Below are 27,936 nucleotides of genomic sequence, written 5' to 3'. Positions count from 1 at the left end.
CCTACAGTGTCACCTAGACAACACACTCATAGTTCCCATGGTAACGTATCCAGTTTCCGGCCATTTTTCTTTTTTTTTTTACTACTTAGAAGTCCAAAGAAAACAATAATAATAATGATGATGATGATGGTAATGTTGATGATGATGAGCTGGTACTCCCCACTTCTATTCTACCCCTAAGATCACCCTCTATCTGTACAGTATATAACTGCATTGTGCCAAAGCCCCACCACCCTGCATGTTTCATATTTTGTCTTTTGCGTATATCGTTCTCCGTCTTTAATCTGTACGATAAACAAAGTGTCATTTGAAGTGTTTCTGTCTAATAAGTTGTGTATCGTATCGTCTCTAGCACTTCTCATGCTTTTGCACTTGACAAAGTCGAATAAAGAGTTTGACAGCTAAACGGTCGGCGCGCTCCTTTCTTGTGGCTGTAGAACTCTTTTAGAACTTTTTTCAGTGGGTGTAAATCCAGTGTTGGTTAGTAACTGCCACCTCCTGGGTTGGAGTGGTCGCTTACGAAGGGCATTAAAAAGTTGTTTAAATAGCCACTGCTAACTTTAGCCATGGCTAACAAAAAACAATGGCAGCGATGGGGGGGGAAGTTAGACAGTTCAAAATGTAGTTACTTTGAGGTGATTTGGCGCCACAAATATTGGACTTTGTCTAAATGCCGTCATTGGGTTTTTTGGGTTAGTGTTAATCGTGGCGATTTAAACAACTCTGAAACGTGGATTACAGTTTTTCCTAGCCCATGGACTACGTGCAAGGTAAGGAACCATCTGACTTTAAGGTCTAAAAGAAGTGAACTATACCTTTAAGAAAAAGAAAAAAAAACGTGTTGATCCAACTGGCTGATCAGCCTTCCAAACTCACAGAAAGTCCCAGCCAGTTGACGCCATGGCAACAGCACTGAAACGTAAGCTTCAATGAAACACAATCACACAACGTAGTTTTCATTGACTGTATTGTTTTGGGGGGTTTTGCACACATCTTTACACACACACACAAACACACACTGCTTTCGTAGTGTAGTGTTTCACACAATTTCTCTCAATCGCCATCATGTCTTCTCAGTCATTTTGGGGGGAGAGGGGAGGGGAGGGGAGGGGGTGTGTATTGGTTGCTGGAGAGAGCTGCCCATAAGCCATCTATCCCTGTCTTCAAGTCCTCCGAAAAAAAGCAACATTATTTCATGGGACCGAGTTTTAATCCGGTCTCGACCACTTCAGAATGTGTTGTCCGGAAAGACAAAAACAGTCGAGAGACTTAATTAAAAATCATGCGTTTAAATTCATCAGTCGAGAGACTTAATTAAAAATCATACGTTTAAATTCATCTAGGAGCTGTTGACAACTCAAAGGGAGGAGGGGGAGGGGAGTTTGAAACGGGCGTGTGCGTGTGCGTGCGTGCGTGCGTGTGCGTGTGTGTGTGTGCATGTGCGGGGAAGCGCAAGAGAGAAAGATAGTGTAAATTTGTAAAACAGGGAAAATAGGTTTACATTTTAGTGGCTTTTGGATTTTGGCTAGAAGGTTAGAAGCCCTGTGGTTCTGCTGGTGGGTGGGGCGTCGTGAGGAAGAAAAGATGTTGCCCCTAAGATTTAAGATACTTCCTAATACGTACGCCCTTGATTACCAACAAGGTAAGGCTAAGCTGAACCTAAATCTGGAGTTAGAAGTAACTCTTGCCTCGTGTAGGAAGGAGACGGTGGGGAGGGGGGGGAGGGGGGCGATATGTCCCGGCTCAGACGAAGTCTGTGAAATCATCTACCGTGGACACCAGTCTCTTCCTCTGGCCAGAGTCGGGGTTGGAGCCGCCCTGCTGGTAGGAGGACTTGCTCTGCGCGGGGCCATGGCTCTGGGTCAGGGAGATCCCCGGGGTGGGGCGTGACTGGCTCTCCTCCTGAGCCTGGAGGAGGGGGGAGGAGGAGAGGAATCGGGGGCAGGAAAAAGAGGGAGATAAGCACAGGGAAGAGAGAGAGAGCGAGAGAATAAGTAAGTATAGTGTTCGTGAGGAGAACCTTGAGATGACAGAGAACAAACAGCATATAGTACGAGCCAGAGACCTACCGAGACGTCAGACATGCAGATAGAGAACATAAGTGCCTTGATTTTACATCCATTTACCAAGAAGAATGCGTCAGGTTCACCGGCCCAGACATCTCTCTCTCTCCCTCCCACACACACACACGAGTGAATTGTAGATAAGAAAGAGAGAAAACAGCATCCTTGTGTGTTTGTGCATATGTGTGTTTGTGCATATGTGTGTGTTTTCTTACCCGGGTCCTGATCCTCTTGATGTGACGTAGTCTGGCGAGCCACTTGGAGGCGTAGGCATCAGAGGGGTTGGCTCTGTACTGGTGCACTAGGGAGGCCATCTACACACACACACACACACACACACACGAATGAATTCTCATGCCTGTGGGTGGGATTCCTCACACTGTGTCTCTAAATGAAACAATCTGTCAATCGGAGGTGTGTGTGTGTGTGTGTGTGTGTGTGTGTACCCTACTTACATTGGCGTGCAGCGCCATCTGTCGCACCAGTAGAGGAAGGTTCCGGTCCGATACAATCTTGGCCACACTGGTGTCTACCAGACCCTCTAGATCTGAGGGGGGGGGGGGGGGGAGAGAGAGCAATTGAGGGTAGAGAAGTTCAGGAGAGAACAAGAACATATTTCATTCCTGCAAATACTGTTACATCAGCCCAACGTTACTGAAGATAATTATTTCTATAAATCTCAGTCTTTCTTCTTTTGTCTATCCTTCTCTCCCTCTTTCTGGCCTTCCCCCTCTATCCATCCCTCCCACACACTCTTTGGTGCCCGTCTATTCATCTCTCTCTCTCTTTCCGTCTGTCCATCCCTCCATCCTTCTCTTTCTCTCTCTGTTCATCACTCTCTCCCCCTCCCTCCCTCCATCCCTCTCACCTTTTCGACACTGTAGGGTCACCAGGTTACTCTCATAGTCGAGGGGCTTGATAATGACTTCAACAAAATTGAACTGCCCCTGTGAGAGAGAAGAGAGGGGGAGAAGAGAGGGGGAGGAGAGAAGAGAGGGAGAGAGGGAGGAGAGGAGAGAGAAGGAGGGAGGAGAGAAGACAGAGAGATAATCATGAATCTAAACAGACAAAGGACAACGAGATACTGAAACATTGTGACAAGATATTGTTTGTGTGTGTGTGTGTGTGTTGGTAGTCTCAACACAGCAGGTGTGGAAAGAGACTAGTGACTAATGTATGTGTGTGTGTGGTCTCGACACAGGAGGTGTGGAAAGAGACTAGTGTGTGTGTGTGTGTGTGTGTGTGTGTGTCCATGCTCACCTTGATGGTGCCCAGCTTGTAGTCCTCCCCTGAGTCGTTGTAAACCACCATGACAAAGTCGTTGCCGATGTGTCTCTTCTTGTTGCAGCAGCCCTTGTCACTCTCTCTGTTGGGCATCAGGGTGGCGATGTGGAAGATGGCTGGACAGACACACACACGCAGTCAGACAGACACACACACACACACACACACACACGTGCACACGCAGTCAGACCACACACAGACAGACACACTCACCCTGCATGATGTCGTCGTGCCAACAGTAGGTGAACTCCCCGTCGTCTCCGTACTGGTCCAGCCCCCCCAGGAAGATCTGGTCCGGGTCACAGTCCTTCAGGTGGATCAGCTTCCCCAGGCCCGTCAGGAAGCCCGCGTAGCGGTTCGACCCGTAGTCGTTAGACAGGATTGACACCTCGTTAGATACCTGGGGGGGGGGGGGGGGTTAGTACAGGGAAGAGAGAGGGAGACAGACAGACAGCAATAGAGAGTAATCCCCTGAAGACAAGGTAATGTTCCCTACTGAAACAGATCAATTATAGATGTTCAGACTTCTCTAACAGCATAGAGTGAAACTCAAAGCTGTCAAACTGTCAAACCAATTCATGACACTTAGGAGTGTGTGTGTGTGTCTGTGTGGAGGGGGGATGTGTGTGTGTGTGTGTCTGTGTGTAGGGGGGATGTGTGTGTGTGTGGCGATGAGCCGTCACCTGTGCTGCTCCAACAAACACCACTCCTATCTTGTGGGTGTCATAGGGAGGCATCTGGTCCAGAACCTTCACAGCACGGTCTATCAACTGGAGACACAGAGAGACACACACACACACACACACACACAGAGTTAAGTCATTTGTACTGACTGACTCACTCACACACTCTCTCTCTCTCACACACACACACACACACACACACACACACACACCTCACCTGAGTTTTTGGCAGCAAGAGGGGCTTGTTGGCCTCATTGCCAAAGAAGGGGGAGTGGTAGAGCTGCAGGAACACAAAACTGGAGAGAGAGAGAGACGTATTGTAGTTAGGACACACTCAACACACACACACACACACACCTCAACAGCCCCTCTACACTGACCCCCCCCCCCCCTATCCATGTCCAGTCTGTGGTCCTGACCTGGGGCTGAGTCCGGAGACCTTCTCAGCGTTGCTGGGCCCGGGGCGCGAGTGGTACGAGTCCCTCTCCGTCCTCCTCTCCCTCCTGGAGGAGGGGGCCGACACCGAGATGGTGTGTCCCCGGGGCCGGTGCCCTCCGCTGGGGGAGTGGGGTCCCAGCGGCTGGTGGGGGGCCGGGAACTCCAGCCTCATCCTCACCGGCCCTGCTGAGACCCCTGAGGTGGACTCCCCCGCCTGGCTCTGACCCTGTCCGTTCACCACATCCCCCCCTCCCCCACCACCTCCTCCTCCCTCCACCTTCTCCTTCTCCACTGAGGGCTGCTGGTGCTGCTGGGGCTTGCCTTCCGAGGGTGTCCTGGACCCAGGTGCGTCTCCCACTCCGGCCCCAGGCCCGGCTGCGGCCTTGGCGAAGGCCTCGGGTAGGGTCTGGAGCTCGGGGGAAGAGCTGGACTTGTTGAGGGTCTGGGGCTGGGAGCCCTGGGTCTGGGTCTGAGTCTGGGCGGCCTGGGGCTGGAAGGGGAGCTCGGGACCCTGGCTGCCCGGGGTGGAGGGGGCGAGGGCGGGCTGGTCGATGGGGATGGCCCCTTCGCTCACCTCCTCCAGGGTGGACTTCTCCTCGTCCTGGCTGGAGCTGGAGGACGACTGAGGGTTGGGGGGGGGGGGGGGGGATAAAGGAGAGGTTTGGAGAGTGGAGAATTGCATCTATGGGCATATCCTACCTATAGAGAGTGCTTACTATATACTAGTGTCCACGCCCTTGACCTCCTAGCTACAGCACAGCACTGAAGCATCCTTACAATACGCCATACTAACCTCTACCGGCCCTACTAACCTACCGGCCATACTAACCTACTGGTCATACTAACCTACCGGCCCTACTAACCTACCAGTCATACTAACCTACCAGTCATACTAACCTACCAGTCATACTAACCTCTACCGGCCCTACTAACCTACCGGCCCTACTAACCTACCAGTCATACTAACCTACCGGCCCTACTAACCTACCGGCCATACTAACCTACTGGTCATACTAACCTACCGGCCCTACTAACCTACCAGTCATACTAACCTACCAGTCATACTAACCTACCAGTCATACTAACCTACCAGTCATACTAACCTACCGGCCCTACTAACCTACCGGCCATACTAACCTACCGGTCATACTAACCTACCGGCCCTACTAACCTACCAGTCATACTAACCTACCAGTCATACTAACCTACCAGTCATACTAACCTACCAGTCATACTAACCTCTACCGGCCCTACTAACCTACCGGCCCTACTAACCTACCAGTCATACTAACCTACCAGTCATACTAACCTACCAGTCATACTAACCTACCAGTCATACTAACCTCTACCGGCCCTACTAACCTACCGGCCCTACTAACCTACCGGCCCTACTAACCTACCGGCCCTACTAACCTACCAGTCATACTAACCTACCAGTCATACTAACCTACCAGTCATACTAACCTACCAGTCATACTAACCTCTACCGGCCCTACTAACCTACCGGCCCTACTAACCTACCAGTCATACTAACCTACCAGTCATACTAACCTACCAGCCCTACTAACCTACCAGTCATACTAACCTACCAGTCATACTAACCTACCAGTCATACTAACCTACCGGCCCTACTAACCTACCAGTCATACTGACCTACCAGCCTTACTAACCTACCAGCCTTACTGACCTACCAGTCATACTAACCTACCAGCCTTACTAACCTACCAGTCATACTAACCTACCAGTCATACTAACCTACCGGTCATACTAACCTACCGGTCATACTAACCTACCAGTCATACTGACCTACCAGCCTTACTAACCTACCAGCCTTACTGACCTACCAGTCATACTAACCTACCAGCCTTACTAACCTACCAGTCATACTGACCTACCAGCCTTACTAACCTACCAGTCATACTAACCTACCAGTCATACTAACCTACCAGTCATACTAACCTACCAGTCATACTAACCTACCAGCCCTACTAACCTACCAGCCCTACTAACCTACCAGTCATACTAACCTACCAGTCATACTGCCCTCTTGTAGTACACATGCTTAGTGACTCACCCTACTGAGAGTCCCGGTAGATGGGAGGGTCTTGGAGAACTTGTCAGCGCTGATGAAGATGGGCTCAGAGGGCATGGCCTCAAACTCCTCACTCTCCGTCCAATCAGAGGGAGAGTCTACTCCCTTGACCCCTGACCCCTCCTCCAACACCACCACAGAGTCTGCAGCAGGGGGCGACAGAGAGAGGAGGAGAGAGAGGGGGGGGGGGGGGGGGGTCAGAGAGGAACACACATGCACGCACGCACGACATTACGCACACGCGCACACACACACACACACCTACCAAACTACAATTTCAAACAACTACGATCAAGTTCTATTCCAACAGACTAAGAGGAAGCCCCCAAACACACACACACTCCCAAAAAACAAGTGAATTAGCAGGCAAAAATCATGAGAGAATCAACACATTAACACATGCAGGCGCGCGCACACACACACACACAGCAGATAAGACTGGATCAGATGCCAACACTCACTGATGAGTAATCAAGCAGAATCAGCAGGAGGCAGACAGGCAGGCACAAATTCTCTCTCTCTCTCTCACACACACACACACACACACACACACACACAGATCAACACACTACCAGTAGTCTCTCCATCATTGGCTTATCAGTGTCAACAACAGTTCTATGGTTTTTGATTCCCTTCAACAACAACAACAAAAACTGCATGCAACCAATCGGCCGGTTATTGCTCTCTCCACAGCAGCAGCCCTGACCAGACCTCATCCAATGAGCATCAGACACACCGAGTGGAAGCGGCTTATACCAACGGGACATTCAGAGCACAACACCAACTCAGTCTGAGGAGTCTGAGGAGGGGTGGAGGGAAAAGGTGCTTCCTACAAAAAACTGTTGACCAATCCATCGAGCGATAGAGGTATATATATACAGTATATATAGTATATATTATAACTAGATACAGCTAGCTATGACAGCCCAATGGATTTCCCTGCGATCGCAGTGAAGCCAAGGAATGCCGTGAACAGGCATCGCCATAGCAACACCTGATTGGTGGCACCAACGCAGTGTTTTTCTGACCTCCATTAGGTTTCCTTTTTCACCGACTCACGCCATAGACGTATGCTTGTGACGTGCCTTCAATTTGGTAAAATATAGATACATATGTATGTTTTTTACTTGGCTTGTGGGCTATGCATTATTATTATTGTTTTGTTTTTTTAAATCACCCCACTATTCCATATAATATTAACAAATAATACAAACCGAAATCGCTGTCTAAAACACGCTTATTTTGCCAGATGGAGCACGAAGATTAACATTTTCGATGGGGAAACATGCTTTTGGGCACCAGCTGCAGTTCTCCCTGTGACCACATGGTGTAGCCGGCTACGAGATCTCTGGCCAGGATCGGACCAAACTAAAAATGGCCGACAGAAGTGAGTGAGAGACTGGTGTGTTTGTTTGGATGAGGTCTGGAGTCACTCTGTTGCCACAGTAACACACGCGGCGAACCCCCCCCTCTGTCCAGGAGGGGGTCATATAGGTTAAAGGTCAGGCAGGTAGGAAGTACGTTTGGGGATCAGGGGTCGGGGGGGGGGGGGGGTTAGAGAGAAATCAAGGTGTCATGACTGAATCACCATGAACCATCTCAGTCATCGGATTGGTTCATTAATGCGACAGGTTGATTAATTGATTGATATGATTGGCTGGCAGGTTGATGTTATTTGATTGTCTTTCTCGGGGCGGCGATCATGTTAATGAGAGTCGGGGAACATGTATGTTACGGGGGGGGGGGGGGGGGGCATACGTATGTATGTACCTGCCCAGGATATGCTCCTGTGCAGCCGGCCAGGGGGGGCCGAGGGGGCGGGGCAGAGGCCCAGAGAGGAGAGAGCGCCCACTGCAGGAGCCAGGAGAGGGGAGGGGTGGGAGGGGGGGGCGTGGCATGGCGTGGCGCACCGCCAATCAACACACAGGAGCCAATCACAAACCAGCGTGAGAGGGAGAATGAACAATTAACCAATCGTAAGAAAACATTTTTAAAAAAGACAAAAGAGAAGATGGGGGGGGGGGGGGGGGGGGAAAGAAGATAAGGTCAATTGACAATGTGGTAAAACAACTGAAACCATGTTTTAAAACTAGAGGAAGAAAAGAGGATCAAATGAACGTGTAACGGATGAAGAACAGAGAATTGGGAAAATATATATAATTCTTATCCAAGAGAACTGAGGGAAAAAAAGAGCATTCAGCAGCACGGCAGAGCATCGGGGGGAATCAGAGCACGTCTGGGTGTGTGTGTGTGTGTGTGTGTGTGTATACACGATAATGTGCACAAGAGAAAAGGACCAATTCAGAGCACGTCTGTATATGTGTGTGTGTGTGTGTGTGTGTGTATGTGCGCGTGTGTTTGTGTACAGAGAGAAAAGGACCAATTCAGAACACGTCTGTGTGTGTGTGTGTGCGTGCGTGTGAGCGCGTGCGTGTGTGTGAGTGCGCGTGTGTGTGTGTGTTTGTGTACAGAGAGAAAAGGACCAATTCAGAACACGTCTGTGTGTGTGTGTGTGCGCGTGTGTGTGTGTGAGCGTGCGTGTGTGTGTTTGCGTACAGAGAGAAAAGGACCCATTTGGAAACCAAAACAGGAGTGTTTGTTCACAGGGGTCGGTCTGAGCAAGGCGCCGTCTACACCGTCAGATCTCTGAATCTCTCATCTCTATTCAGTGTCTCACTCAGACTGACCCTCGTCAACAACTCTCCAGGCAAGCAGACAGGAGAGCTGCTCATTCATGTGCAAGTACTCTGGATATGACCCCTACAGAGGCAAAACTCTTAACATACCGACACCCACAAATACACATATCAAATACAACATAACAAGTATACAGGTATAAGTACGTCAGTGTTCTGCTAGACCAGGGGAGGCTGGTGGAGGTAGAAATCGGAGGACAGGCTCATCAATGCATGGAACGGAATGAGAAATGGTATCAAACACCCGCAGAGTGGTCGTCCACTTACAGTAAAACCTTAGATTTAAGGTTTTATTTATGTTTAAAGGTGTGTGTGTTAATATACCTTTATATTAACACCCACATCCACACACCCACTCTCTCCCTTTGACCTGGGTCAAATAGTATTTGAAAACAGTACTTGAACCCCCCCCCCCTCACATACACACACACACACACACACACACACACACACACACACACACACACACACACTCCCCCCCCCCACACACACACACCAAGCCACCCACCCCCCTCCCCCTCCCCCTCCCCACACACACACCCGTATTAGACCGTTGAATGGGGCCAGGTTTCCCAGCGCCCAGTCCTCCGTGATGTTGCGTAGCCTCGGAGGGCGGGGGGACGGAGGAGGGCGGGGGGGCCATGTCCGGGCCGCTGGTCGTCTGGGCGGGGGTCTCCGTCACGCCGTCCATGGCCATGAGGAGGGTGGACAGCTCCTGGAGGGGCATGTTGCCCAGCTCTGAGGAGAAGGGGCTGGGGGGATTCTCCAGACACATCAGCCAGCTGGTGTTACCTGGAACACACAGGTAGGGGGCGACAGAGAGACTGGTGGTCAATCAGCCGGTCAGTTGATCAGTAACAACCAATCAAAATACTAGACAAAAAAGGATCAACTAATTAAGTATTGTGTGTCTTTTAAAATCTGAAATTGTTCATAAAAAAATAGTTTGGCTTTCACAATTGCAATGTTGTGCTGTATGAGTCTGGGGCAACTAGATACTACCATGCAACACTACTACCCACCTACCCACCTACCCAGCCATGTGTCCTTCCACACACCTACCCACCCACCTACCCACCCTGTGTCTGTGTGTCTGTCTGTCTGTCTGTGTCTAAGTGAGAAGTGAAAAGGTTGCTGACTGGCAGCAGTGAGAGAGGGAGAGAGAGGGAGAGAGAGGGAGGGAGAGAGAGAGAAATGGAGGGGGGGGAGAGAGGGAGAGAGAGGGAGAGAGAGAGAAATGGAGGGGGGAGAGAGGGATAGAGATATTCTGAAGGGCCTGTTCGTAAACAAACGAATCCAGAGAGAATTATTCAACAGCTGACACTAGGAAGTCTCTGATCCCACTCTCATGTGAGCCCTAACCCCCCAGACAGCATGGCAGCGTGGGTAGCAGACCCGGGCAAAATCCATATTTAAATATTTAAAAAGCATTCGAAAAAAACATGGTGTGTTTGTGTGTAAAAAAAAAAAAAAAAAAAAAAAGCTGACGCTTACATTGCAGTGAGTGCATACATACATTTCAGTATATATGGTCCCAGCAGGAATCAAACCCACAACTAGGCGTTGTTAGCGCCATGCTCTACCAACTGAGCCACAGAGGACCACACTGTCATATGTCAGACCTGTTGATCAGGTTTGATATACAGTGTGTGAAATTGCTGTGGGTACGATGTGTGTGTTCGTGTGTGTGTGTGTGTGTATTACATTCCCGATGGGTCAGCATATAAAGAGCTCTGCCCATCGCTGTGTGTGTGTGTGCATGTATACGCATGCGTGTATGCACGTACATGTGTGTGCATGCGTGTGTAAGTGCATGTATGTGTCTGTGTGTGTGTGTGTGTGTGTGTGTGTGTACACAGTACCACTTTTGCTTATGTAACCTAGGTTAAAATAGCCATAAACAGATACTTGAATAAATAACAGTAAAAATATTTCGGAATAAATATTCTGACATTAGAAATAAAAGTCCATGATTTAGTCTAATAAATAGGATTAAAAATAATTCGTTTCAATATTGATTTTTACAGGAAGTTTTGTCACTTAAACTAGTCAGCCAATCAGAACGTCCTTCTTCACTGAGAATGCTAGTCAGAGAAGCAAGGTGAGCAAAGCTAGTGGAACTAACCAGTGAGCAAAATAACAGCAAAACCGAGTAAAAACGTTTATTTTCTTTGATTTGAAAGTGTTTTATGTTGTATTCTGTCTGCAAAGGTAGACTGTGGTTTATTTAGACATTATATAAGAGAGTAAAACCGTGTATTATCCGGAGCCACGCTCCCGCTCCCGCTCCCGCTGGCGAGCCTCCTCCATTTTTGAGAAGACCCATCGGATCATCATCACGTCGCATCCACAAGATTCATCTACATTCTGGAGAAGAACGAGGACTCTTTCATCGGATTTGCGGTAGGACTGCGTAAAGCCTTCGTTATTTCGTTGCAAGAGGATTCGTTTGGACTTTAATTTGCGGTAAGCGTGGACTCAATGAAAACTAAGTTCGCACGACTGTTCGCCTGGTCCTAGCTGGTTGAACTCGTTGACCGTTGTAAACGGTCTGGTCTATGATTCAATTACACTGTTGACTGAAAAGATTGATCAGCATTTAACTTGATACTTGATAGTTATTCACTATACGTTCATAGCCTTGATGTTCATGTTGAATGGTGAATGTTTTACTTGATGTTTGATGGTATTATTGTTAGCCTACTGGTTTCATGCTAATGCCAAACTGATTTTGATTTTGTTTCTGAACTCGCTAAACATAGTAGCTCACTGGTTTATATTGCTAAAACAGGAGATTAATACTTGATACTTGATTCTAAATAGGCCTAGTGAAAATATTGATTTAATGAAGATTTAAAAGATCTTAATGATACTTAGATAGAATAATCTTTTTTTTTTTTTTTTATATATTTATTGAAGGAAACATAGGGGTTGTACAGGATTAAGATACAGTGGTCCTCCTTCAGGTTTTCTAAATTTTAACAACAACACTAGCTGTCTAGTGTGTTATGTTTGGGCATTTGTTCAAAGTGTGGTAGATGGATCCTAATAAAATTCCTAACCTGAAGGTATCTAAAGAAGTGTGATGTCTGTTGCAGTTGTTGGAAAGAAGCAAGGTACCCATCAACATACATGTCCCTTATTGTGGCAATATTTCTGTCCTTCCAGATGGAAAAGATTGGGTCAGCCAGTGCAGGGGGAAAGGCATGGTTGTGGCAGATTGGGCTGTCCAAGTAGACCTTAGGGAGTTTAAGGAAAGATTGGATTTGTTTCCATATCTTTAAGGAGTGAAGAATGATAGGGTTGTTTATGTAGGTTGGGATCTTTGTCCTGACTGGGTTATTGAGTATTGCAGGGAGGGAAGTACGATTGCATGTGGCTAGTTCAAGTTGGAGCCACGAGGGTCTGCTCTCATGAGTGTGGACTGTCGGCAGGCAGCTGCGCCAGTAGGAAAGTGCATTCAGATTGGCTGCCCAGTAGTACAATTTAAATTGCGGTAAACCGAAGCCACCTTCTGTTTTGGATTTACATAGATGTTTTTTAGATATTCTGGCAGTTTTGTTGTTCCAAATAAAAGATGATAAGATGGAGTCCAACTTCTTAAAATAGGAGAGGGGAATAAATACAGGGATGGATTGAAAAATGTATAAGAAACGTGGGAGGGCAACCATTTTTATGGCATTAATGCGGCCAACCAGTGAGATAGGTAATGTATTCCAAAATTCTATATTCTGCTTTAGCTGATGCATCTTGGGTTCCCAGTTACTTTTCAGGAGTTTCCCGTGTTCACGTGTGGCGATTATACCTAAAGTTTTGAATTGGTCCATTGACAATTTAAAGGGAGTGGTTTGTAGGAAACCTAGGTCTATTTTGTCTGATATGGGCATCAGTTCGCTCTTCTCCCAGTTTATCTTGTATCCAGAAAAGCTTCCAAAAGTGTCTATTAAACGTAATAATGGTGGGACGGATGTTTTAGGGTGCGACAGAAATAATGTAATGTCGTCAGCGAATAGAGACAGACTGTTAACTGTGTTGTGGATGTGAATTGGGGCAATCTCCTGATTGGCTCTAATTTGACTGGCTAGAACCTCAATGGCTAGGTTGAAGAGATGAGGTGAACAGGAGCACCCTTGGCGCATGCCTCTCTGAAGATGGAAGGGTTGCGAAACCTCACAATTAGTAATAATTGATGCTTGAGGATGAGCATATATGATTTCAATCCAGTTAATAAACCCTTTACCAAAACCAAAGTGTTTTAAGGTGGACAACATGTATTTCCATTCTATGTAATCGAAAGCTTTTTCGGCATCCAAGGCTATTACTACGGCCTCGTCTGTGTGGTTATGATACATGATGTTGAAGAGTCGGCGTAAGTTGAAATATATGTGTCGGCCCGGGACAAAACCAGTTTGGTCAGGATGTATTAATTTGGCTATGTATTTGCATAATCTATTTGCTAGCACTTTGCTCAACACTTTAGTCTCCATTTGGAGAAGTGATATAGGACGGTAGGATGACATTTCCAGAGGATCTCTGTCTTTCTTTAGGATCAGAGCAATGTTTGCCATGTATAGTGTGTATTGGGTAGCACAGAGGTTTCTTTTGAATGTATGAACATTCGTAAAAGTAATGGGGCCAGGCTTGGTAGGTATTTTTTGTAGAATTCAATGATGAACCCGTCAGGGCCAGGGGCTTTGTTATTTGGAAATTGAGAGATAGCTGTTTTAATCTCATCCAATGTTATATCGGAGTCCAATGTCTTTGCTGCTTCTTCGTCGAGTGTGGGGAGTTGGCTGTTGATCAAGAATTGGTTCACTAGGTGGGGGTCCGTTGTTTTACATTTGGATTGATATAGCTCCTCATAGAATTGTGCGAAACATTTGTTTAACTCAACCGGGTCTGTTATAGGTTTACCTTTTCTGTCCCTTATTTTATGGATAGCACGAGTGGCTTGTGTGTGTCTCAGCTGCCTTGCAAGTAAACTATGGGGTTTGTCACCCAACTCAAAGTATTTTTGTTGCGTCCTAGCAAGCAGTGCGGCTACTCTTTGTGACAAGATGGTATTGTGTTCATGTTTTAGGTTGGTGATTGACTCAAGAGTAGCATCATCTGGATGGTTCTTAAACAGATGTTCCTGAGTAGAAAGGTCTCGTTCTATATCTTTCAATCTACTGTTCTCCCTTTTCCTTTTATTAGAGGCAAATGCTATTATGTGACCTCTGATCACCGCCTTTAGGGATTCCCATAATATGGAGTCATTAACATCTCCGGTGTCATTCTCCGAGATAAAGAGGGAGATCTGTTCTCGCAAGAACCTAGTGAACTCCTCATCGAGTAGAAGTGTAGGATCAAAGCGCCATTGGCGGCCTCCAGCTCTGGGCTCCCCAATATTCAGTTCCATGGAAAGTATTGAGTGATCAGATATGATAATGGGATGATAGGATACAGCTTTGACAGATGATAGCAGTTTGGAGTCCAGCAGGAAGTAATCAATGCACGAGTAAGACTTATGGACTGGAGAATAAAAGGAGAAATCTCTAACTGTGGGGTGTGTAAGTCTCTAACTGTGGGGTGTGTAAGTCTCTAACTGTGGGGTGTGTAAGTCTCTAACTGTGGGGTGTGTAACTCTCTAACTGTGGGGTGTGTAAGTCTCTAACTGTGGGGTGTGTAAGTCTCTAACTGTGGGGTGTGTAACTCTCTAACTGTGGGGTGTGTAACTCTCTAACTGTGGGGTGTGTAACTCTCTAACTGTGGGGTGTGTAAGTCTCTAACTGTGGGGTGTGTAACTCTCTAACTGTGGGGTGTGTAACTCTCTAACTGTGGGGTGTGTAAGTCTCTAACTGTGGGGTGTGTAAGTCTCTAACTGTGGGGTGTGTAACTCTCTAACTGTGGGGTGTGTAACTCTCTAACTGTGGGGTGTGTAAGTCTCCATATATCAACTAGATTGAAGTTATTTATCAACGTATTGAGACGGATACTGGAGTTGGATTGCTGAAGAGATTTTGACGACTGCTTATCTAACAGAGGGTCCAAGACGCAGTTAAAGTCACCCCCAATTAGAATGTTAGTCTCTGCGATGTTGGGGATCGCATTGAAGACCTTTTGAAAGAATGATTTCACTAATGTTATAGGGACAGAGTTTAAAACGCCAGCTACTATGAGGAATCTACCATTTGGATCGCTGATTGTGGAACTGTGAACGAAGGGAACATTTTTCCTGATCAAGATTGCCACCCCTCGCGCCTTAGCGCTAAAGGTCGATTGATATAATTGGTCAACCCAACTAACCTTGAGTCTCCCCTTAGCGACGTGCTTTATGTGTGTTTCTTGTAGAAACATTATGTCCACCGATAAAGATTTCAGGTGAGCAAATACTTTGGCCCTCTTCATGACGTGACCCAATCCTCTTACGTTCCAGCTCACAAACTTGTAACCTCCTCTTTGCACTTGAGTTGAATTAGTGTTCTGTGTCATTGTCTATGTTTGTAAAGCAGGGTAGATAATTGTTGTCGCGGAGAAAACTAGAATAAGCTGGCAAAAGAAAAATAATAAACATAAACAATAAACCCACCCCCCACCCGTCCCTAGCCTGGAGACTACCAGAAGGGCAGCTCCTCGTACTGGAAAGCATCTCTTGGGCTCCTTGTCTAAAACTCACGGCCCACCGAACTAAAGAGAATGCCCCTTAACTTACATACATATATTTATAAACATTATAAATATACAACACAAATATATAACGAGTATTGCCATCAAACAGGCCAAAGTGCCTACGAGTTCGTTTGTGCAAGGTAATAATGAAATCCTGAGGGGAAAATGAGAACATAGGCTATATACGGGCTTTAACCTTTTGAGGAATGTAATATACAAGGTGAACATTTTGTAATATACAACACATAAAATATAATGAGTATTGCCATCCAACAGGTTAAGGTGCCTACAAGTTCGTTTGAGCAAGTTATACTCACAGAACGACTTATACTCACAGAACGTAGCCACTTAATTAATAGAACATACGGAAGAACAGAACAAAAATACAAATGATCCGTTTAGGATAGACGGTTAGCTGCCTAGCCTACAGAGCTAATCTGCTCCACAGCTGAATATCCAACTCACGGCATGTTGACGGGCCCCGAGTAGGCTACAGCGCCCAAGGGCTACGTAGATCTCTTCAGTCGAGGTAGACTGTTCAGTGCTGTAACCTGTATCAGAGCGGTCGGTGTTACGGAGTGTGATTTGAAGACGCAAACTCCTGTGCTTCCTTGACGGAGAAGAGCCGTTTCTTCTTGCCGCCGTCCTTAGGTGTGACAAGCAGCTTGGCTGGGTAGTGTAGAGCTGGTCTGAGGCCCAGGTTGTACAGTTCCTTCATGACTTCTCGATATTCAGCTCGCTGGTTTCAACACGTCTGGACTGTAGTCCTCAAAGATGTGGATTGGGTTGCCGCGGTGCTGGAGTTTGCCTCTCATTTTGCGGGATTCACGAATGACGAGGTCGCGGGTCTGGAACCTGTGGAAGCAGATGACGACGAGGCTTCGCTCCTGCTGTTGGTTTGGCTGTAAGGGATCGATGGGCCCGGTCTAATTCCGGCGGTGAATCTAGGATTTGGTCCCCGAGTACCTCAACCAAGAGCCCGGCAAAGAATTCGGTGGGATGGGTGCCCTCTACCGACTCCGGTAAGCCTATGATGCGCATGTTGTTGCGCCTGCTGCGGCTTTCCAGATCTAGCAGTTTAGCTTGTAGTTTTGCATTGGCGTCGGCTAGTGCTGCGCAGTTGGTTTCAAGGGCACTGATGCTGTCGCTGACTGAGTTGGCATTGGTCTCAAGAGATAGCACTCGTCTGTCCTGGTCGTCTACTTTGGATTGCATTGAGTCCAGTTTTGCCTCAAGTATTGAGAAGGCAGTCTTGAAGTCAGTCGAAAGGGCCGTTCTGTGTTCTCGTAGCATGGCGGCCATGGCTTCCATATCCACGTGGCTAGCTGTGGCGATATCTACAGTAGAGGTTTCGTCCTTTTTAGTACTTCTGGTAGCTTTTGAAGTCATCTTCTAATGTGGTCCGTGATTAGGAGTTGTCTTTACTCGTTTTTTCGTGATAAAGATGTGTAAAAGGGGGGCTAAAGTCTAAGATTTTATAAAGTGGGTGGGACAAACGAGAATACGCGTCTACACCTACATCTACTCACGCTGACCGGAAGTCCCTTTAACTTGATACTTGATAGTTATTCACTATACGTTCATAGCCTTGATGTTAATGTTGAATGGTGAATGTTTTACTTGATGTTTGATGGTATTATTGTTAGCCTACTGGTTTCATGCTAATGCCAAACTGATTTTGATTTTGTTTCTGAACTCGCTTAAACATAGTAGCTCACTGGTTTATATTGCTAAAATAGGAGATTAATACTTGATACTTGTTTCTAAATAGGCCTAGTGAAAATATTGATTTAATGAAGATTTAAAAGATCTTAATGATACTTAGATAGAATAATCTTATGGAAAAGTAAGATAGCCATTGAACTTAAAATAGTTAACTATTGAAATTAGAAACCAAATAGAACTTTAAAAGAAACTTTAACCGAGACTTCACTTTAGAAATATTTTCTTGAACTGAGAGACTTTGTTTTTCTTGATATTCCTTAAAGAAGAGGTTTATTATTGACTCATTTGCATTTAGATGCAATTGTTTTCAGTATTCAATGTATGTATGTGTAATGTAAACTGTCTTATGGTACCAATTTTCTACTTCTAACTTTTTCTACAAATGTGTATAAACAAGCCGGCATTTAAAACTTACTTGATGGTCTGTGGTGTGTCTGATTATTATTTTGCTATTATTACTGTTTTAACTACTACTGCTCCCTACGAGCCTAGTCACTGGTCCTAACATAGCATACTTATCTACAACTCGAGGTAAGTGTTACACTTACCTGACGGCCTGCGTATGAAGATCTCGGCCCAGCCCTGGGTGAGCATGGGCGCAAAATCTGCCAGGCTGGGCTTGTCTTTGAGGGGCGGGGGGGCCGAGGGGTAGGGGGAGGAGGGGCCCAGGCCGTCCAGATTGGGGCCGGAGGAGGGGGGAGAGAGGGAGGCACCTAACTCCCCCTCGGAGGGGGACACCAGCGGGCTGAGGCTCTGGGCTGGACCTGCACGGAGGGCGTGGCCACCTGGAGAGAGGGGGAGGGAGAGAGGGAGAGAGAAAGATTGCAATATGGCGGTAGAGACGGGGGGCAGACAGGAGGACAAATAGGGTGGGGTAGGAGAGCAGGGGGAGACAGAGAAAACATCATCATCATCATCATCCCCCTCCTGCTCACCATCATCATCCTCATCATCCTGCTCCTCCTCACCAACTACCACCACCACCCTCTGCTCTTCCTCCTCCTCCTGACCACCACCCTCCTCCTCCTCCACCTCCTCCTGCTCCTCTTCATCCTCCTGCTGCTGCCTGTCTGGTGTTTAATCTCCCCAAATTCTCCCATGTTACCCCCCTCCTCCGCACCCTTCACTGGCTCCCGGTAGCAGCTCGCATCAGATTCAAGACCCTGGTGCTCGCCTACCGGGCGGCAAAGGGAACAGCCCCTCCCTACTTGCAAGCTATAGTCAGCCCCCAAACCCCTGCCAGATCACTCCGCTCTTCCACCTCGGCTGGCCGCCTGGCACCGCTGTCTCTAAGAGGATGCAGTGGTCACACTGATCAGTCACGGCTTTTCATTGTACTGGCGCCCCGCTGGTGGAACGAGCTTCCATCTCTTTAGGCTACATCTTAACTGTCCCTCTTAAAGACCTCTTCATCCCCACTACCCCCCTGTACAGTTTCTCTACTGTGTGTGTGTGTGTATATATATATATAAAATAAGAAAAAACATTGTTTTTTTTTTAAAAAAGTAATCCTTCCTTCTTCTAGCATTGTGACTGCCTATGGCCCCTGGTCCGAGCATAGATTTGTTTTTCTTATGATGACTGATGTATAGATGATTCACTTACTTTTGACAAATGTACTTGTTGTTGTAAGTCACTTTGGATAAAGGCGTCTGCTAAATGTCTAAAATGTACATCTGAATGCTCCTCCTCCTCCTCCTCCTGCCTCCCCCTCCCCCTCCCCCTCCTCCTGCCTCCCCCTCCCCCTCCCCCTCCTCCTCTCCCTCCTCCTCCTCCTCCTCCTCCTCCTCCTCCCCCCCCCCCCCCCCCCCCTCCTCCTCCTGCTCCTCCCCCTCCTGCTCCCTTACCTGACATGGAGCGGACCCGGATGCGCGTGGCTCTGTTGAGCTGCTGGCTGGACTGGGACTCCAGCTTGGCCGGGGCCTCCTTGGTCTGGCGGGTGTGCAGAGACGGGTCTGACCTGTAGGGGGCAGGAGAGGAGACAGCGCTGAACCAGAGCTAGATATGGAGCAGTGATCGGGGGAGAGTGGGACTATGTAAAATAAAAATAAAAAAAATAAATAACAAGAGTTGTCATTTCTAAACGGTGAAAACCAATCTGATGAAAAAAGCTGAACACACTGAATTAAAGCTGAGAATCTCTCTAATTGTTTGATTTCAAGCGGTTGGAGTATAGAGCTAAAAGAAGACAAAATGTTTCTTCTTTCTAAAACTTATGGCGGGCACTGTATATGAAAGTGTGTGTGTGTGTGTGTATATGTGTGTGTGTGTATATATGTGTGTGTGTGTGTGCTCGTGTGCGTGTGTGTGTATGAGCATGTGTGTGTATGAGCATGTGTGCGTGTGTGTGTATGAGCATGCGTGCGTGCGTGTGTGTGTGTGTGTGTTACCTGGTCATCTCCCCTCCTCCCAGGCGTTCAGCCATGTCCAGGCCCAGCAGGGCCTGAGTGCCGACCCCCCCGCTGGTGGTGATGGTCACCAGCTTGTTGCCCACCAGCCAGGTCATACTGCGGCCCCCACCCAACAGGAACTCAGCGATGGGAGACCTGGGGGGGGGGGGGGGGGGGTTAAGGGTCAAAGGTGAAAGTGCAGGGACAATGTTAGTATGTTCTTGACTATGGTATCATTGTCTTTCTTGTTGACACTTACAGCACACACTCACACACACACAGGCTCACACACACACAGGCTCTCACACGCACACACATGCATGCACACACACGCACTCACACAGGCTCACACACACAGACACACAGACACACACACACACACACACACACACAACCTCTTGGGCAGGGCAGAGAAGTTGGAGAAGACGTATCGGGCCATCATGTCCAGGCAGGTCTCGGTGAGCTCCAGGTGGACGGTCTTTAACCCGTCGTCTGCCTGGGTGACCGCGTTCTCGTCTGCAGAACCCAGACTGCATGTGGTGTTGGAGGTGTGCATCCTATAGGGGGCGCCAGAGAGAAGAGGGGGGGGGGGGTCAGGGACAGGCAGAGAGAGGAGGGGGGGGGGGGGTAGATGCACACAGAGGCATGCAAGCTCCAACACTCACAAACACGCATGTGTACACATGGAGGCATGCAAGCAACACATCACACACACACACACCTTTCACTCAGGTACATAATCGCACATTTCTGCCTGAGAGTACGCATACACACACACTCACGCACAAGTACTCCACACACACACACTAGTAGCACAAACACCAGTACCACGCGCGCACACGCTGGGACTTGGTTTAAGTCGTAAATAATAAATAAGTAGTCAATAATCTGTCCCCCCGCTTCTCAAGAGTGTTTCATCAGAGACCCTCAGATGTCCGACGGTACAATAAAAGCATCTGTTCGCCAATAGAAAACAAAACGCTACACTCTGATTTACTGTCCAGAGGGAGAAAGAACGCCATTACTATTCTTGCTCAGAACAAAATGGGGACGCAGGTAGGACACCTTTTTCTTCTGTGTGTGTGTGTGTGTGTGTGTATACTACCACTAATTGCTCACCTCATCCAAATCTCCCATCAGCATTTATCTACAGACTCTCCAGTGCTGCTTAGTACCCACGGCAACCATTGTTCCTCCTCTGGGGAAATCAGAGCTAGCGGAACGTTGCTAACAGAACACACAAGTATGGCCACACATGAATACGAATGGGGAAATGAACCCAGGCGGTCTGATGGTCTCAATATTCTCAGTGGAGGAGGGAGGGAGCGTTAAGATCGATACAGTATCTACCGGGCCCTCCGTAAGTATTTGGACAGGGATATGGGTGTACTAGGTATACACAGTGTTGTTGTTTCTACATGGTAAAGCCAAACTCTCAAAACTACGGTGGGGACCATAGACCCAGTATAGGACAGTGTTGAGTCCTCTAGATAGTAGTTGGTTTCACCTCCTAGAAAAAGTACCTCAGGACTGACTAAATGCTGGGGAATACCCAGCCAGCCAACCAGCCAGTCAGTCAGTCAGTTGGTCAGCCAACCAGTCAGCCAGCCAGCCAGCCAACCAGCCAGTTAGTCAGTCGGTCAGCCAACCAGTCAGCCAGCCAGTCAGTCAGTCAGCCAGCCAGCCAGCCAGTTAGTCAGTTAACCAACCAGTCAGCCAGCCAGCCAGCCAACCAGCCAGTTAGTCAGTCGGTCAGCCAACCAGTCAGCCAGCCAGTCAGTCAGTCAGTCAGCCAGCCAGCCAGTTAGTCAGTTAACCAACCGGTCAGCCAACCAGCCAGCCAGCCAGTTAGTCAGTTAGCCAACCGGTCAGCCAACCAGCCAGCCAGCCAGTCAGCCAGCCAGCCAGTCAGCCAGTTAGTCAGTCGGTCAGCCAGCCAGCCAGTCACCCAGCCCGTCCGTCAGTTTGGCTACACTTCTCTCAAGCTCAGTTTTTGCACAGTTGCACAGTTTTGAGTCTTAACACATAATCCCTCCTTTTGACTTCTACAGTACCTGCGTCCACACTCTGATCTGCCTCGTGGAATGAGCGATAGCCCCCCCCCCCCCATAACAAATCCCACTCCTCTAGATGGGAAAATAATAAGAATTGAAATCTCAAATGTGGGCTCTCTACAGTGTCAAATACATCATCTACTGGTGCGACTGACACTGACCCTCTCCTAGCACGCTAGGCTATCGCTAGCTCAGACCAAGTCCCAGTTTGTGACCCAGCTCTGTCCAAAGCAACACACAGACAAGCCGTTCAAGCATTAGTTGAACATTCATCAACCAGCCTGCTCTGGTGGACACTTGCCCAGACCTCCATGACCACAAAACAGTCAACTTTTCTTTTCTTTTCTTTTTTTAAATCGAAATGTGGATTGGTACAGTTTGCCCATTAAGGCAGCACTTTATAACAATGTGCAAATTTCATGTTAACATGGTCGTTTCTGAGTACACGGTGTTGCGTCAAATGACGTCCCACCAGGACTTCCTGTGACTAAACGCTGAGTCATTGTGACTGTACTGTGGTTGCCTGGAGTCTGAGGGAGGGTGTCCCCCATCGCAGGGTTACAACTGCGCCCGTCTCTCCACCGGTGACTCTGAGTGTCATCCAGGCGTCTCTATCACAGCTAGTCCAGTCCAGTGGATCTGCATTGCAGTTGGTGAGTCTAATAGCGTTTCACCACCCTCTCCTTCTCCCTCTCTCTCTCTCTCTCTCTCTCTGTGTGTGTTCAAATGGAGAGGAAACATTTGATTGTATTGAAAGAGATGTGGTGCTCTCTGGACTTGTTTACAGAGAAAGTTTGACTCCTAATGGAATTGCGGTGACTCCACACTACTGAGCCTCTACTGCCCCCTGCTGGCCAGGAGTGGTAATGAGACAAGAAAATGCACACTGCCTGTCTCGGCATATTATCTTAACGGACACACGCAAAGACACGCATTGAGAGAGAGAGAGAGAGAGAGAGAGAGAGGTGATAATGTTTTATCAGACAACCAACTGTAATATCGAGTCTTGCTGTCATTCATTCGGTGTGGTGTGCAGTGATTTGGTAGTGAATGATTATCAAGACCGTTAGAGAAATAACAAGTCCCCAAAAGCCCACTTCAGCAAAGATCCAAACCCCACCAACACAGTCCCTGTGTCGGCAGAGGTACACACTGTAGGGGTGTCTGTGAGTGAAACAAATCGAAAGCAACATAAAAACTTCACTCAGGCAGGCTGGCTAAGCAGTTGTGTTGTGTGCGAGCCTTTATTATTGGCCCAGAGAGCGTTAGTCCCCTCCCACCAGGGAGCAAAAGAAGGCAATCATTGGTTGCAGTGGCTTTCAGTCAGCGTAAGCCCCGCCCCCTCTAGCTACACATGCTGCCCAGTCATTCCTCGGTTAGCAGAACCAGTCAGCAAAAAGCACAACCCGAAAACAACAAACAAAAAACAGGTATTCAAGAAAAACAGGGTTAAAGTTTAAGTCAAATCAAACAGAATATGAAGCACAACCTTCATGCAAAAAATAAAGAAGAAAAAAAAAAAACGTAAAAGCGAAAAAACGTAAATAAAAACATCAAATCATGAGATTTCAAGCCAAAATAAGTAAACAGACAAACAAACCCTCCTCCAGCATGCACCGCCCCACTGTCAGGTTTCCCTGGCAACCGCCCGCCGCCCACCGGTCCCCATGACAACGGCCTCGCCCCTCCCGCCCCCCTCACCCGCCCCCAACCTACCCCCCACCGCGGAGGAGGAAGCGGGAAGTGGTTGGGTTGGGTTTTTGGGTTACCCAGAATGCTCTCTACCTGCGCACCGCGTGCTCGGAGACACTGATGCTTCGGGAACGGAAGGCGTCCATGGCCGACAGATCTCTCAGCTCTTTAACGGGAGAGCTGCTATTCGCTATGCCCACCGCTGCTGCCTTCGCCACTTTGGCTGCCCGCATACTGGTAACCATGGCAATGGGGGAGGAAGGTGTATGTTTGGGGGAAGAGGGGGTGGAGTGGGGGGGGGGGAGGGGAGGGGAGGGGGAGGGGTTGAGGATATGCCGAAACAGGAAACAGGAAATGTCGCCCGCCCCGGCGTCAGAAAGGCCGCATGACACGTGATGAACGGACGCACGCCACGTAGGGGCATGCGGGGAGTGGGCGGGGCCAAGCAGGTCAGAGGGACCAATTGGAATGGAGGAATCCAAGGTGTTGCCCGACCCCCAAACCACACCCACAACACAGCACCCAGTCAGAGGAGGGGGGGAGGGGGGGGGGGGGAGGGAGGGGGAGATGGGGTAGGGGGCAAATTAAGAGTTGAAACAAAAAAACAAAAGTGGAAGAAAATTAAGAGCAGTGAACATTATGAACCAGAAAACAGGAAAAAAGAAGAAAGGAGGAGAAAATAGAGGGTGATATGACGACAGAAAAAATAAACAACAACAACAAGCCAATAGGAGGTAAACAGTTCTGCATTTCACAACAAAAACACAAAAACTATCCAGGAAGAAATGAACAAATTAACAACATCACATTAAGCAGGAAGAGAAGCCAACATTGCAATGACTATTATTCAGGAAGTGAGGTAGAGCAATGACTATTATTCAGGAAGTGAGGTAGAGCAATGACTATTATTCAGGAAGTGAGGTAGAACAGGTGGACTCAGCAGGGTTGGGGAATTGAAAACACAACAAATCATATAAATCAAAGGAATAAGAAGAGGTTTGTATAAACCAGGGGTTGGAGGCGAGCATATCCAGTTTAACCAGGTTAGAAGAAACCTTAAGTTACAAATAGTACAAATTGACAAAGCAAAACCACTATCAACCATCGCACACCGTCCATCTACTCCTTAAATGCTTAGAGAACTACCAACATATGATGTGCTATGCAATATTAAAGTTTCAGGGGAAACTTTGTGACAAGAAACTTTTTCAATCGTTGCAATCAATAGCCCCCTGTGAGTGTGATGAAGTGCCGAATTAAACTACAAGTATATTTATACTTTTTCAAAGTCTAAACTTAGTGTTATCATACATCTAAACCAGATATTAGCTCTGATGCACGCTCCAACCCCATGGTGGCATAGGAGCTAGACCTGTACAGGAGCAGCAGCAGCACAGGAGGAGGGGTATGGCTAGAATGACCACCAATGGCTGGGTTAGGTAGGGAAAGGGACAGTGGGATGGACCAATCAGTACGGGCTGTGATGTCAGTGTTACTATGGAGTTACCATGGAAGTGTGGTCGTTACTGTGGTGTGTTACTATGGCGCGTTGCTATGGGAACAAGGGCGTCTCCATGGATGGTTGAGAAGAACCAGAAAGCGTAGAGCGTCACTATAGGGGTCAACTGGGGAGGAGAGGGTGAGAGGGGCAAGGGGAGAGGGGAGGAGAGGGAGAGAGAGAGTCGACTCATCTCCTCAGGGGCACAACAGAAAAAATGAGGGCGGGAGGGAGGAACGGGGAGGGGAGGAGAGAAAGAGCTGGAGATTTTCCGCGTTTAAAGTCTTCCCTCACAATCATGACAAAAACGAGGGAGGGGAGGAGAGGAGACGGGAAGTCAGGCCAATGTCCATGTCCAAACGTTGGTGGACGATTTGCTCAGAGTTAAGATGGCCGTTTTAGATCGATGATTCAAGTGTTAAGGACTCGATCACACCCAAACCTCAAGTTGATTGACAGTTCAACAGACCATTAGGGTGTCCTATGGTTATGGGAAGGGGGTCACTGTTGTTATTGAGACGCCGTTGTGATTTAATATGATTTTATAACATGATTTATTAAGGGGATGAAAGCTCGGGAGCTGCTCGAAGTTCCATTTGTAGATTTTAGAGTGTTGATGAAAAAAGCTCTCTTTGATGTGTGTGTGTGTGTGTGTGTATTTTAATACTTTATTTACTGGAGTAATTCATCACTGTTGAATGGCAAGGTGTAAATTCAGCAGACAGAGGTAGAGAGAGAGAGAGGTAGAGAGAGAGAGAGATGGAGAGAGAGAGAGAGAGATGGAAAGGAGGGAGAGAGAGAGAGAGGTAGAGAGAGAGAGAGATGGAAAGGAGGGAGAGAGAGAGAGAGGTAGAGAGAGAGAGAGATGGAAAGGAGGGAGAGAGAGAGAGAGAGAAAGGAGGGAGAGAGAGACAGAGAGAGAGAGAAAGACCCCAAACTCTGCCCTCTCTATACCATGTATGCTGTAATCAATGTGGATGAGTGGAGTTTATAAATATTTAAATTATAAAATCACAATTCAACAGAAAAAAAAAAAACTGACCGAAAACACAGAAAAATGATCACCATGGCAACCCGAGAGAAATCATAGCAACCATCACACCACGATAACAGTCATGCTGAGTCCTGTGTTACCTTGACAACGCTTAAACCTCCTGTATTATAGGTGTATGATCTGGGCGTGAGGTCAAGTGGCCTACAATGAGTAGCCATGTGTCCAGGCCCTGTGTGTGTGTGTGTGTGTGTGTGTGTGTGTGTGTACCTCTTGGGCCTCTCGTTGAGGCTGGTGCTGCGGGCTCGGAAGCTGCTCTGCTCGTGGGTGTCATCAAACGGTAGCAGAGCATTGGAGCGCAACCCCTGGAGGGGGGGGGGGAGAGAGAGAGAGAGAGAGAGGGAGAGAGAGAGAGAGAGGGAGAGTTGTTATAATTTAACCTAACTCATAATACTGGGAGACGCACACACACACACACACACACACACACACACCTTGGTGATGTACTGCACAAAGTCTTTCCTGAAGGGCAGCCGGCAGCGGATGAACCACATGGCAATCACATGGTGGGCCAACGACACGATGTACTGATTAAACCTGGAGGGAGGAGGGAGGGAGGGAGGGAGGGAGGAGGAGGGAGGGAGGAGGGAGGGATTCAGGGAAGGCAGAGCGAGAGAAAAAAAGCACAAAATAACAACAGCATAAGTCATTGATATATCATCATATCTGTGTGTGTGTGCCTGTGAGTGTCTGCTTACACATGTGCAAGTGCACGTGTGTGTGTTGTGTGTGTGTCTGTGTGTGTGTGTGTGTGTCCACACTCACTTGGAGGGGTTGGTGTAGGGCAGGGAGATGGCGAACACGCTGATGTACTGCTCCGCCACGAAGTTGGCGTAGAGGTGGGGCAACCGCACCAGAGCTACGAGACAGGGGAAGGACCCTCAGTCGTGACATCATCAAACGGCACCATTTTATTATATTTTTCAAAAAAATACCTACAGTACCAGCTTGGACACACCTTCTAATTCAATGGTTTTTCTTTATTTTTATTATCTTCTACATTGTAGATTAATATTGAAGACATCAAAACTAGGAAGGAACACATATGGATTTATGTAGTAAACAAAAAAGTCTTAAACAAACCAGAATATGTTTTATATTTTAGATTCCTCAAAGTAGCCACCTTTTGCTTTGATGACAGCTTTGCACACTCTTGGCAAGGTGTGTCCAAACTTTTGACTGGTACTGTATCATAACTGGTACTGTACATATGGTCTGATTCTCCATTAATAACCATAATAAATCGCGGACTTACTGGAAAGGAACTCCAGCATGGGCGACGCCATGGCGACGGTTGCCGAGATGTGCGTGAGCTTGACGATGAGGGCGGGCAGCAGCTTGATCATGATGTCGGGCATCTCCACGGTGCACATCGTCAGGGCGACCACGCACTGCTTGGCACAGCGGTAGATCAGGCCCGTCTCCAGACACTGGACCAGCTCCCTCTGAGGGGGGGGGGGGGGGGGGGGGGGGGAAAGAGATAGAGAGGGGGGGGGGAGAAGAGATAAAGAGAGAGGGGGGGGGAGGGGGAGACGAATCAGGGGCAGGAAAAGAGGGAGATAAGCACAGGGAAGAATAGCAGAGAAGCAGGGGATAGGGGTGTGTGTGTGTGTGTGTGT

General features: G+C 47.9%; 1 protein-coding gene across 3 annotated transcripts in view; it reads right to left on the bottom strand.

The window, feature by feature from the left end:
• Positions 1-950: 950 nt before the first annotated feature.
• The window catches only part of tsc2 (TSC complex subunit 2), a 37,282-nt gene continuing 10,296 nt past the window's right edge, over positions 951-27,936 (bottom strand). The window contains exons 22-42 of one of the 3 annotated variants that reach the window (XM_083693683.1): positions 27,573-27,762; positions 27,083-27,176; positions 26,752-26,854; positions 26,528-26,622; positions 23,862-24,002; positions 20,418-20,579; positions 20,023-20,178; positions 19,480-19,592; positions 18,181-18,417; positions 9,791-10,048; positions 8,331-8,411; positions 6,543-6,703; positions 4,450-5,090; positions 4,248-4,326; positions 4,031-4,117; positions 3,561-3,747; positions 3,324-3,463; positions 2,932-3,010; positions 2,519-2,610; positions 2,279-2,377; positions 951-1,908 (exon numbers count right to left, since the gene is read on the bottom strand). In XM_083693683.1, coding sequence (XP_083549809.1) covers positions 1,744-1,908; positions 2,279-2,377; positions 2,519-2,610; positions 2,932-3,010; positions 3,324-3,463; positions 3,561-3,747; positions 4,031-4,117; positions 4,248-4,326; positions 4,450-5,090; positions 6,543-6,703; positions 8,331-8,411; positions 9,791-10,048; positions 18,181-18,417; positions 19,480-19,592; positions 20,023-20,178; positions 20,418-20,579; positions 23,862-24,002; positions 26,528-26,622; positions 26,752-26,854; positions 27,083-27,176; positions 27,573-27,762 — 3,360 coding nt within the window. In that variant the 3' untranslated portion in view covers positions 951-1,743. The remainder of the gene's footprint in view (positions 1,909-2,278; positions 2,378-2,518; positions 2,611-2,931; positions 3,011-3,323; positions 3,464-3,560; positions 3,748-4,030; positions 4,118-4,247; positions 4,327-4,449; positions 5,091-6,542; positions 6,704-8,330; positions 8,412-9,790; positions 10,049-18,180; positions 18,418-19,479; positions 19,593-20,022; positions 20,179-20,417; positions 20,580-23,861; positions 24,003-26,527; positions 26,623-26,751; positions 26,855-27,082; positions 27,177-27,572; positions 27,763-27,936) is intronic. The other 2 variants (XM_083693681.1, XM_083693682.1) reach the window with 2 other exon arrangements.

Source organism: Argentina silus (genome assembly GCF_951799395.1).
Source record: "Argentina silus genome assembly, chromosome: 22".
NCBI classification, from domain to species: domain Eukaryota; kingdom Metazoa; phylum Chordata; class Actinopteri; order Argentiniformes; family Argentinidae; genus Argentina; species Argentina silus.
The sequence above is the reverse complement of the archived record's forward strand: the minus strand, read 5'-3'. Positions and strand labels throughout refer to the sequence as shown.